General features: G+C 34.4%; 1 protein-coding gene across 4 annotated transcripts in view; it reads right to left on the reverse strand.

Annotated features, from left to right (window-relative positions):
* Positions 1-858: 858 nt before the first annotated feature.
* fred (friend of echinoid) overlaps positions 859-12,704 on the reverse strand; it is an 804,301-nt gene continuing 792,455 nt past the window's right edge. For all 4 annotated transcript variants that reach the window (XM_067767197.1, XM_067767196.1, XM_067767195.1 and 1 more), the window contains exon 9: positions 859-1,169. In XM_067767197.1, coding sequence (XP_067623298.1) covers positions 1,141-1,169 — 29 coding nt within the window. In that variant the 3' untranslated portion in view covers positions 859-1,140. The remainder of the gene's footprint in view (positions 1,170-12,704) is intronic.

The following is a 12,704-nucleotide window of genomic DNA, read 5'->3' on the forward strand; positions in this document are numbered from 1 at the left end:
ATTAGGACTAGGATTCAGTCCCAGTCCTGAGACTCGGAGTGGGACGGGGACTGGGGTCTGAGAAAGAGATAGGATGAGACGAAGATGGAGATGAAGCGAAAAAGACGGAGGAAGGAGTGAATAAAAAGATTAAGAAAAAGTGTAGAGGGGTAGGGCAGAGTTAGACGGAAAACGCTTATTAAATGTATGCAGATAGGCCAAATTCAGGGCAGAACAACGTATGCCGGGTATGCTAGTACATATATTGATAGGTCCGATCCGGTCGGTCCCAAAAAATGTACAACCGGTCTTTATAATATACTCGCTCATCGAATTTCATCAAGATATCTCAAAAATAGAGAGATAAGCAAAGATTAAAACATATATACGCAAAAACGGATACGGCTAAATCAACTCAGCTCGCCATCCTGATCATTTCAGTATACTTATTGTTGCATTTATCTCTTACCTTTTGAGGAGTTTCAATTGCCTTTATGATATTTTTTAAACCCTGTCTAATGTATATACATATGTAAGTGAAAAAGATACCAATTTAGTTTATTCAGCCCTTAGCGACTCTGATATATTCTTTGTTGTCAACATTGAAATTATACGCTATTTAAATGCTTTGTATTTGTGTTATGTAAATTATTTCCACAGAAGAACTCACAAGCACTAAGTGTCATTTCCACTTGAAATACTTGTTCAATGCAATTTTCATGTTGTTTTGTTGCTATTGTTGTTATCTACTTATATTGGAATTTCTAAATGTTTCATAAATTCAAAAAGTCAATAAAATTCTATTGTGTTTTAAATTTTTGACAGCTAGTCCGTATTGATTTTACTCTTTCATATTTACAGGCATATCCTTTTTCGCCAAACTATACTTACAAACATACTAAATAAAGTATATGTGTATGTATTTATGTTTCTATTGCTACATATGTGCCAAATTTTAATTATGTGTAGGTTTGTGCATTTACAACTATCAATAAATTTGTGTGAATGTATATATTTACAAAAATTGTGCATTTTAAAATTCTTTTTATGTAACTTTTTTTTATTTCCTAATCCTAAGCTTACCACATACATATATAAAAATTTTAATATCAGTTATTTTGCTGTTGTTGTAGGTTTGTTCAGTTTCCTCTGCATACTTGATTAATTAGCTAAATCCTGTATGATGTCCGCTGAAAGAAGAAGAAGAGAAAATTATATGCAAAAATAAGATTAATGTTGTTTGTATTGAAGTACTTAGATAAAGGATATGCTAAATATTTTGTCTATAAATAAAGTTTATTATATCAAGCTGTGCTTATACACAGGGTATTATAACTTTAATTGGATAACCGTTGATTGTACAGGTATAAAGGAACCGAGATCGATATATACTTGCATATATAAAAAATTACCAGTGTCGAAAAAGTTTGACTAAGCCATGTCCGTCTGTCCATCTGTCCGTCGGTTGACACGATAACTTGAACATTTTGTAACGAATTTAGGGAAATTCCGCTCAAATATTCGGTATTGCAAACTGGTCTTTATTTAGATTACTGTGGGAGTAGTACTTCAAAATTATACTTCACAACCAATAGCGTTTTTAAGTCAAAACTGATTAGTTATTACACAGCTTGCGCTGCTTTTATACTCTCGGTTTTATCGTTCACCCATTTCTCCTAAGGTATAGTAATTTCACGAATAATTGTAGCTCATGCTTGGTTAGTTACCAGCTATATACATGTATATCTGTAGTCCACGCCTCTCCCATAGCCATATGCATGTGTATGTGTGTGTAACTACTTCGGCTGATGACTACATATACCTACTATATTTGTGTGTGTGAGATATCTCTTCTTCGTCTTCTACATAAGAGTGGCTTATTTATTATTGTTGTGCATTTATTTAGAAGCAGCTTAGTGATGCTAATATTTGTTACCAAGTTCGGTATACGGGCTTATCTGGACACAGAATAAATTGGTATTGAAAATGATAGAAATCGGACGACAATCACGATGTCCGTTGCCGATGTCAAAAATTTAGCAAAATAGAAAAAAATTAGATAATTAAAACACGAATGCCGCTAAGCTGATGAAATTTAGTAGGTGGCTTGGTTTTATGACGTAAAATATAAATTCCAAAAATTTTATAATAAAGAAAAAAAGCTACCGAAAAGGCCAATGAGTTGGCCAAATAGCGCGCTGAGCTCGAAGAATCGATGGTAGAGAACCCAATCCGCTTCGAAGAAAGGGAGATGGTAGTTGCTGTGATCCATTTAGCAGGAAACTCGTACAAAGATGCGCGAGCTGAAGAGTTTCTAAGATCATTTGAAAGTCCTACAATATTAGACTCAAAAAATTGCACATGTATCTGGGTTTACTAGCATGATACTGCCTCCTGGCGCCACATGTTTAAGCCCAAAGATAATGAGCCGTTGTGCAAGTGGGCCTTATAAGTTAGGCCTCATCAGTAACAGCAGATGAAGGAATTGCTGGCTGCAAGAAGAAAATATCAAGTACGTTTTATGTTCACGACCTGCTCTAACGAAACCTGCCACGTATCGGGGCAGCAAATAAGGTGAATCCTAGAAAGCATTTTTCTAGAGGAGATTGTTGTTTTAAGGTACTGGAACCTAATTGGGTTTTCGTTTTGGTATTCGGCCAAATTCTGGGAACAGTATGGACACATTCAATCTATGAGACGCCTTTATAACTCTTTCTACACAACTTCTGATGTTTTGGTAGAATTGTGCAAAATTGACGGTCGCGCTTGCAGTGTTTTAATTCGGACAGATTTTATTGTACTCATTTATTTATTCACAGCTTGAAAAATTGGATTGAAAAAGAGCAGAGCAGGAAATGTGGACATTTATATCAAAACATATTGCGCAGATTTGTTCCAGAAACCATTATCCACTAACTCCAAACATCAAAGAGATATAACTGAATAAGCTCCCCTGAAAACTACCTATCTATGATTATCCGTATTTTCCAATTTTCCTAGAGTTTTCGGCAGTGATAGTGAAACGCAGTTTGTCCCCCTTAAGATGCCTGCTTAGGTAAAATGAGAAAACTGAGAAATCGTTTAATAAACTGGTGACTTATTGTTTTTGTAGAGCTGACCAAAAATACCCGCAAAAGCGAAAATAAATTAGTGCCCAAGATGCAGATAAGCAAAGCGTTTATATTCTTAAAGGAATATTTACCCTCAAAGATTTAAGATGCTTCAGGCGAAAAATTTTAAAGTGGTAAAACTACAACAACTTAGCAAAAACCACAAAATAAAATGAAGATGAGTTTAGAAGGAGCACAACACACCAAACTCACACTTGAGCTATTCTTCACTGTCAGGCGAGTTAGAAGTTTGAAAATGCTTCAAAGGCGTTGAGCGATTGCAAAGAAATATGGTTGAAGGATGCAGATAAAAGTGCATGAGTGGGAGTACAAAAAAAAAAAAAAAAAATTGAAAATAAAAGAAAATGATGTAATATTCGAAAAGTAAAGCTGCGTGCGAAAGTTTGTGAAGTGTAATGGCAGAGAAAGCAGTAAAGGATATACTGAGTGTATATATCAATGCTTATACTGAAAGCTTTGGCATAGCAATGTGAAAGTTATTGAATGCAGAAGAAGAAGAATAATGTGCTAGGAAAAGGCGCTATGCATTTTTATGCGCTTTAGCGTGGTAGTAATATCCTCAAGTAGCAATGAGAAAATATTTATCAATACGCTGGTATGCTATCAAAGTTTAGCGAACGGACATAAAGAAAGATAATTTTATACGATACAGAGTTCTAGCGATCCAAGTAATAAGTACAGTTGTTAAGGGGGAGTTTGGTTGTGCTGTAGTCAACTCTAAAGTCATCGTGGAGAACACTGTACAGCACTAGCAATCTCAGAGCAGGATGAGGTAGTCAACCCGTGCGAGATATGGGGTCGTAGCAGTAAAAAGAGGCACGTTGGTGTGACCATATCCGTCTTAATAACTCACTGAAACTTTGTACGTGAGTTCACCGATAGATGTGACTGTGCAATACGTCCATCTTCGAGCAAAAAGTTTGCGATATCAATATCTATATCACTTCCAATTCCAAGACTTAAGGCTCATGGGCAGTGTGTCAACTTCGAATACTGCCTTCAGGCGTCACATGATTTTAAATTAGGTATCTGTAATTACAGCATATGTAGGAAGTTCAGGCAGCAGGAAGAAGCGGTTGAACAAGTTTTGCATTATTTCCTGCCCCCGCGAGATCAAAGCTAGGGGTGGTAGGGTTGGCAGATACCGAGACACCAGTTAGGCTAATTTCTAGAAAACTTCTGGTATTTGGCAATAATATGGAGTTATTACTTAATATAAGCCCAGGTACCTTATTGAGTGTTTCCCGTTCGATCGTCAAGCACTATGGATACATTTAATGTATGTGATATCTTTACCTAGCCTTCCTATCAAGTAGACGAGTTTTGCGCTGGCATGGGAAGCAGCAACCCAAAAGCAACTTAAAATCAAAAATATGCAATTACTTCGGATTATGATTATGTTTTCTGATAACGACTAATTTAAAGCTTGCATCAGTGCCAATAAATTATATGGCCAACTTAGATAAGAACTTCTTTTGCGAGAAATTTAAACAAAATATAGAATGACTCCATGACAAAAATTATGCTTGGCGACTTTAACGCCAGAGCGGACAAGGAAGAAGGCAGACACTCCAGCTTCAATTTTTTAATATCTCGGTATAAAGTTCAAGCAAAAAAAGATAAATATGGCTGTCTGCTGGTTGAAGAATACGACACCTAAACGATGCTTGTGCGCGCTCAACGAGATCCAAGTATCGAATCTGACTATTCGATTTTTAGCCAGATCTCTTTACATCGAAGAAAGGGCGGGAAACTTCAAACTCCATGGAATACGAAATTGAGAACGCTGCTAAGAAGTTCAAGCTCCCCTGCAATTGTAGTCCTTTCAACTGTTCTTCTTCTGAATTGTTTACCTCTGTTGAACTTCTGAGCGAGTTCTTAACAGGCAAAGTCCCAGCTTTGATACATTATTTTAAATACAATAAGTAGGAGGTAGTTACTAAACCTGAAGTGGAAAACAACCGATTTTTGTGACTGTTTCCCATAGAGTACCACTTTTTCTACCTACTGCTACTTTGGACTCAATAGGCAGTTGAAAAGTAAAAACCTCTGTCGGAGAACAACAATCAGGTTTTGTCCTGATGTGTCAGTATTATCGACCGCGTTGAGAAAAGTTTATATAGCCTTTGGTATATTCAAAACGTGAGTATAAAGTAGTCGGGAAGTTCAGTGTGTAAGCATTACGATATTCCTAACTAATCAATTTTTAAATGGTAATAGCAAGGAAAAAAATGTCACACATAAATTTTTGTCCCTACTGAAAACGATTAAGGGATGCCTCATAGGGGTCAAATTTTAGATTTCTCTGTGCGAACACAAAAAATTTAAATTAAATATATATGTGAGCTTTTTGACTGTGGTATTAACGCTTAAAGGGGTGAGACTGGAAAAATCGGTTATTTGATATATAAGGACCCCCTAGAGGTCGCCCCCGAGTTGAAGTTAACAGAAAAAAAGGAAACTTCACTAGGCGCAATTTATTTTGGGCTTTTTAAGAAGAGCTACTCGGGTTCTTATCGGCAAGAGCCGGTATTGTTTAATAATCGGCTTATTATCGAGAGCAAATTGTTTTCCTTGAGTTATCGATTCGTTATCGTGAAGTCATCGGCTCATAGTTATCGATGGGTGACAGTTGTGTCATCTATTTTCTATTGCATTTTTATCGATATCTGTTTCATAATAATTGCTATCCCTGAATTATCGATTCGTTATCGTCAAGTCATCGGATCATAGTCATCTATTTTGTATTGCATTTTTATCGATATATATTTCATAATAAAAAGACGAGTCGTCGGCAACAAATCGATAACAGACTAGTAACACTCCAAGAAAAAATCGATATCAAATCTATTCTTTTTGTTAATAAATCCATTACTTTTCGTTATAAAATGATAACACGCCTATAAAAGTAATCAGTAACTTTTCTATAACATATAGTTAGATCTTTGATAGCAGATCGGTAACTTTTTTTTAACAAATCGATACCACGCCGATAACAGAGACGAAACGCTCTGAGAACAAATAGATAACTTTTTGATAACAAATCCATACTGCGGGCATAACTAATATGTAATACTCTGATAACAAACCGATAACATTTTGATAATATATCGCTAACTTTTCGATCAATAGTGAAAAACATTCTGCATTAAACCTATAAATTTTCGATAATATATCGATTTGTTTTCGATTGATAATCGATTACTTTTCAATCGATGAATTTTTGAAAACAAACCAGTAATTCATCGATAAAAAAACCAATAACTCATCATGAACCTTGCTTAACGCCAGCAATTTTATAACACTTGATAAAAACCCGATAACTCGTCGATAAGAAATGGATTGCACGACCATAACCTGTCGATGATAAACCGATAACTCATTGATAACAAACCGTTATAAAACCCTTCCAATCGTATTAATTTTGATACATATACTACAGAATAGTGACTGTACACATGCATTATGTACATCCTCAAATAGCATAACACTTTTAAAGACCACGCTTACGTTCTGGATTCCCCCATATCATGAGCAGATGTTTATACACCAATACAACATACCCACCAAACGACTATGAATATTCTCACATATGCAAGTATTCCAAGAAGTAAATGCATTTCTGTGCATGATTCAAATTTAAGCATAATCAACCACTGACTGTCTAGCTGCCAGACTACAGTGGTTTACGATGCAGACGAATCGTTGCATTACAAAACAAAATCCATTCTGATGCGTTGACGCTCACCACTTCATCATAGTCAACTACTTGAAGATATCAAAGGTAAACACAAAGTCAAATCGCTATGTAAAATTTAGATATTTAGGTTTACTTTGAATGCGTAGTTGTTGCTACAGGCATTACTTACCTTTACGTTAGAATCATACATAATATATTTGTGGCGAATTTGCACATCACTAAATAAATGCACAACAACAAAAACATTAAAGCAAGCTACATAAATACATTAGTCATCATTTACCCACATACATACAGGGCAACGAAGAGATAACTCACACACAGATGTGTCATCGGCCGAAGTAGTGCTCACATATACACACGCATATGGCTATGCGAGAGACTATAAACTACAAACATACATATACATACGTGGTTGGTAACCAGGCATGAATTTCTCGAAGTTATTAGACCTTAGGGGAAATGGGTGAACGAGGCAACAGAGAGTATAAAAGCAGCGAAAGCTGAGTATTCAGTAATGAGTTTGATTTAAGCACGCTATTGGTTGCGAAGTATAAGTGTTATTGTGAAGTACTTTCAATGTACATAGTCTAATAAAGACCATTTTGTATTATTGAATATTGGAGTTATTTGTTCAACAATTTAGAGATACGAACGTTAGTAGAAGTTTGGAAATAAGCAGAATTATCCTAAATTCGTTACAATATTTTTTATACGTAGAAACATTTTTACAAATAAAAAGTATTTACAAACTACTAAGCTTTTATCGGTGCGTTCAGGGGTTCGAAACGTTTTTGCACTTTTGGATTGGTTCATCAAATCGGTTCTTTGGATCTTTCACCCTTTGTTTTCGGTTCGGTTCAACATTTCGGGAATCAAAACAAATGTGCTTATGCATACTAAATGTCTCACTTCTATTCAGTATTAATCCAAAAACTATGTGTGTAAAATTATAATAGGGTGATTCTTATAACTTTTCGATAACAAATCGAATTTGATAACATATCGTTAATTTTTCGAAAATTAATTAGTAGAAAAATAATCGATATTGCTGAATTTTTGACATCAAACCCATAAAAAATCGAGAAGAAACAGAACTGGGTATCTGGCAACGTGATTTATTGAGCAAATAATTTTTCTTTTACAATACATTCGAAAATTTTTGAGACAGTAGATAACTTAGAGATCGGTATGTAATCAACAATATTGTTTTTATTGCCACTTTGGAAAATGTGAGTGATAAACGTAATTTTCCACGCATCAATGAACTGTCCCTGCGTGAGGGATTTACTTAAAAGCAGCCATAGAGGGTAGGCGAGAGTAGAACTGTTTTTGAAAAGGAGAGACGACAAGCCATCGACATCAGTCTGAATTGATAATATTACTTGTTGAATTCCTCTTTCAACATCGTATAAAGTGAGCTCGAGAACACCAACATTTAATGTAGAATCAGCAGGAAGGAGCCAGTTATTACTCACGCCAGAGTCTGGGTCAAAATTTGAAATAAAAAAACCAGCAACTTCCAGAAGTTTGATTAAATTGAAAATTTGGAAACGTACTAAGAACCGATGACAATGCAAAAGTTTGATGGTGGGTGACAGAAGCTCAACGGAAATAAAGCCATTTGACCATATGACCGCTTCAAATGGCCATATGGCCAATAATTTGATGATTTGGTGAAATAAGGTCAGTTGAACTTATTTTGTATTGTAAAAAGGTTAATTGAAACATTCTGCACGCAAAAAGGTTGGAGTGCTTGATATATTAAATATTACAATTATTCTAATAGCAACTATTATCAAAATATAGTATTTTTTTAGTAGATTTTTAGTTTTTCAAAATTTTATTATTTTTATTATCGTATTGACCGAACATTGAGTATATTAACCTAGCTATTAGAACTAGAAAGCCAGAGCTGGTTTCATCAGAATGCTTCAACAAAAATGAAATATTGCGTGCAATTTTGTCACCCTTGACGTTGGAACACCCCCAATGTGCTATTTCTCGAATCTAGCAGCAATTCAGATTTTGCGTATCAAACTCATCCTTATATTTACTGTTATATACTCTTAATGCAAATTATGCATTAACACTACAAGCAAACTTCATACTTCAAATCAAAAATATTCATATTTAGGAATTTTTCGCATATGACTTTTGACCCCATATTCATAAAATATTACTAACCAACATCATTCAAATAATGCATGTTCACTGAGTAAGTGCGTTGAATTCACATTCAGTGTAATGAAGTAGCAAAGCAAATATGAAAGGGTAAATTAAAAATCAGAATACTCACAATCAGGAAATACTACAGAAAAGCGTTATAAACAGAAATCACTTCGCAATAATGAAAATCACAATTTCCTATATGTAAATGTTAATGTTTTCATTTTGTGGATAAACGCAATGACATGCCAAAGTAGAAAAAGGCGGCAGCTGGTAGTTTTGCGGTTCTGATGTATTAAAAAAAATAAAAATTACAATGAATAAATAAATGCAACAACAAAATATTGTGGTTTAAAATAAATGCGATTACTTTGCTGATTTCATCTCGCTTATGCACATATACATATATTTAGTAACGTAGAAACAATCATATATTACGTTGATTAAAAAACGTTTTTTTTTAATATTGTACTAATGTAAAATTTTTCTATAATTTTTTTAAAATGACGGAATTGATGTGAAGAGCTTCACCGACTTCTTATTGGTAAAAGCCGATACCAACAAGTATTATTGAAAAAAAAATTATCGTAGGGTTGTCGGTTTCTTACCAGCTTGCTTAGCTGAGTCCTCGGGTTCTTATTGTTTTCTTATCGGGCTTCTTATAGATAGTATACAGATGAGTGACCGATTTCATATTATATTTTTATTTGCATGAGTTTTAATAAAAACAACTGTATCGTGGATAAAAAATCGATAACGCGCCCATGACAAGATGCCAACAATCCCATAGAAAATCAGTAATATTTCGATTGAAACTCGTTCACTTTTTGTTAACCAATCGATATATTTTCGATGAAAATCGACGACTTTTCGATAGAAAATCAATAATTTTCCCATAAAAAATCCTTATTACGACAATAACCAACCGATATACATTCGATAAAACATCGATAACTTTCGGATGGTAAATTAATGAATATTCGCTAAAAAATCGAAAGCTCACTGATAAAAAATTGGTGGTACTCTGATAACAAATCAATAACTTTAACGATAAGATATTGATAACCTTTCGAGAAATAATGAACAACTTTTATATGGCAAATCGTTAACTTTTCTTCGATAAATCAATCAATAACACATCGATTACCTTGGATACCGTTGGCATGTTTGCAACTCTTCAACAGCAATTCGATAACTCGATGAAAACCAATCCGTAATTTTTCGATACCAATTCGATATTCCCCCGATAAAAAATCCATCAACAAATAAATAACTTTCCGATAGCAAATCGATAGTTTTTTGATAACCTTTCAATAAATAATGGAACGTTTTTTATAACAAATCGATAAATTTTCGTGGATTCAAAATCAGTAATCCATAGATTATCTTTGTTATCGATAGCATTTACTCACATCAATAACCCTCGTCCTTCCTTTCCTTTCCTAGCCTTCGCTTTCCTTTCCTTTCCTTTGAAGAATAAATCTGCTCTGCTTTGTAGGTTGGCAATGTGCCACAGTGTTACAGCGAGAATTGAGGGGATGTGTGGAATAACGGTATAACTCAAAAATCAATCTTTTGAGAAAAGTGAAAAAAACTTAACAATATAGGTAAACATAAATTTATGATAATCCTACTTGGTAAGATTTTAGATAGTGTGATTCTTTGATAAGAAAAAGTAATACATTTTATATATACATAATTTTATTAGAAAATGGATGATTTCTTTTCTATTGAGCTATACCGTTATTCCATAGATCGAATATCAAATATTTTGATTGAGATACTTTATTAAACAAAATAGTAGACACATTAATAACCATTGTTAAATACATTATATTCTATTATTTAGATGTGCTTATAACTATTTGTTATTTCTTTTTGTTATTTTTAGCAATCTTGTTTTACCACTTTTATCACTTTTAACCTTTTTTCTATTTTTAACAATGGAGTTCTCTGTCTGCTTAGTCGTTTTTGAATCCACTTCAATTCTTATATTTTTCAGTTCTTTCTGGTCTACGACACTGAATATATGTTCATACAATTACGATGCTTCATTACTGCAAAATTTTATTAGAGAGTTATACCGTTTTTTCATAAATGAAGCTAACATCTTTATTTAAATATCACTATTATTTTCTAAGATTAATATGGTATATGTATGCAATCGTGCTCTTTTTATTTACTTGATTTATGGAAAAACGGTGTAACTCGACTTATACCATTATTCCACACATCTCCTCAATTGTTCTTGATTGAGATATGGAATATGCGGGATGACCGCAGATGCTAAAAGTGAATTTTCTATGCTGATACCATTACTCTTTTTCTATGTTGCTTAGCTTTTACTGGCTGGCTTCTCCAACCGGATTCCTTAGCGTATACTTTTGCTTAACATGTCGATCGTTCTTTTCGAATCAGAATTTTTCACAGTCAAGAATATAACTTAAAACGCTCATTTTGCGAATTTCTTCAGAAAAAAAGAACAAAATATACAATTTTACTTAAACTTGAGAAACTCGCCGGTCGGATTTCTCAATGACTTCAGATGATTACTAAATATTCGAGATTTTCCCAAAGTATTCAAGTTAAACTAGGCAGCTATAATTTCTTCCAATCGGACAACAACTTCAAATTTATATTTCACCAAAGCCACAGTGATGTCATATGAAGAACAGTTGGATTTACCCTATCTGCTTAAACCCTGCAGAAAAAGATATGGTATGAAGTTTACTAAGCAATTTATAAAGAGTTACACTGAAGATATTCACACAGCGAATTCCTTACTTTAAAAAGCTAGATTTGCTATTTAAAAAAATAATATTTAGGAAAGGTTTTATTTTTATGTATTTAAGGAAATCAACGTGTTGGCCATTTCGGAAATATCCGGGGTTTTTTCCTCAAGATCTCGTAGACCATTCAAAAATTTTCAGGAGAACCTCCTTGCGGAGGGATTGTCCCTCGTTCACTTACTCCAGAGTGGCTTCGAACCTAACCCAGTCTTTGGAATTGGTACTGCTGCGTCTGCTGAAAAGAAATAGAGATACATAAAATAGTCATTCTTTTGTCTGTATATGTCGTTCAAAGCGTAGTTTCACCTAGGGTTAACTCCTAGTAATCGTCGCGAAATTTCTTTAAATCATTTGTGGCTCCTTGTCGGTCACACACGACGGCAACTTACGGTTGCTATTAATAGTCTATTAATACTCACGACTCTCATGATATAGGGCGCCTCCAGTTTTTTCGGCTGTTTTTAAGAGCTACAATTTCCGATGTGCGAACAGTAGCAATCCCGACCACCAGTCGATACCTCGCGACATGACCCTCACACCATATGCCAGCACAGAAGCTATAGGACTGCGACTTCGAACTCATACCTTCGTCGGCGTCACTTTCCTAGAAGCTCTAGATATAGCACAGAAGACTTTCCAACGAATGCTTTTGTCGAGATATTCTTCCGATCTACACCAGAGAAGCACCTTGAAATGTTAGGGAGTGACTATTCGGCCAAGGATGGCGCCCTCCTCTAAGTAGATGTCATCGCGGAATGGGTGAAAATCGTATAATCCTCGGAGCATCTACATAATTAAAATTTTACAAGGACCTTGGATAAAGTTTTTAAAATGTAGACCAAAGTTTGCAGACGTTTGTGTTCACAAAATTGATTTCAATGGTTTTCGTTAAATCAAAACGATATTTTAGAATGAAAGTCGACCGATTTTAAGTTG

Source organism: Eurosta solidaginis, chromosome 2 (genome assembly GCF_040869045.1).
Source record: "Eurosta solidaginis isolate ZX-2024a chromosome 2, ASM4086904v1, whole genome shotgun sequence".
Lineage (NCBI taxonomy): Eukaryota > Metazoa > Arthropoda > Insecta > Diptera > Tephritidae > Eurosta > Eurosta solidaginis.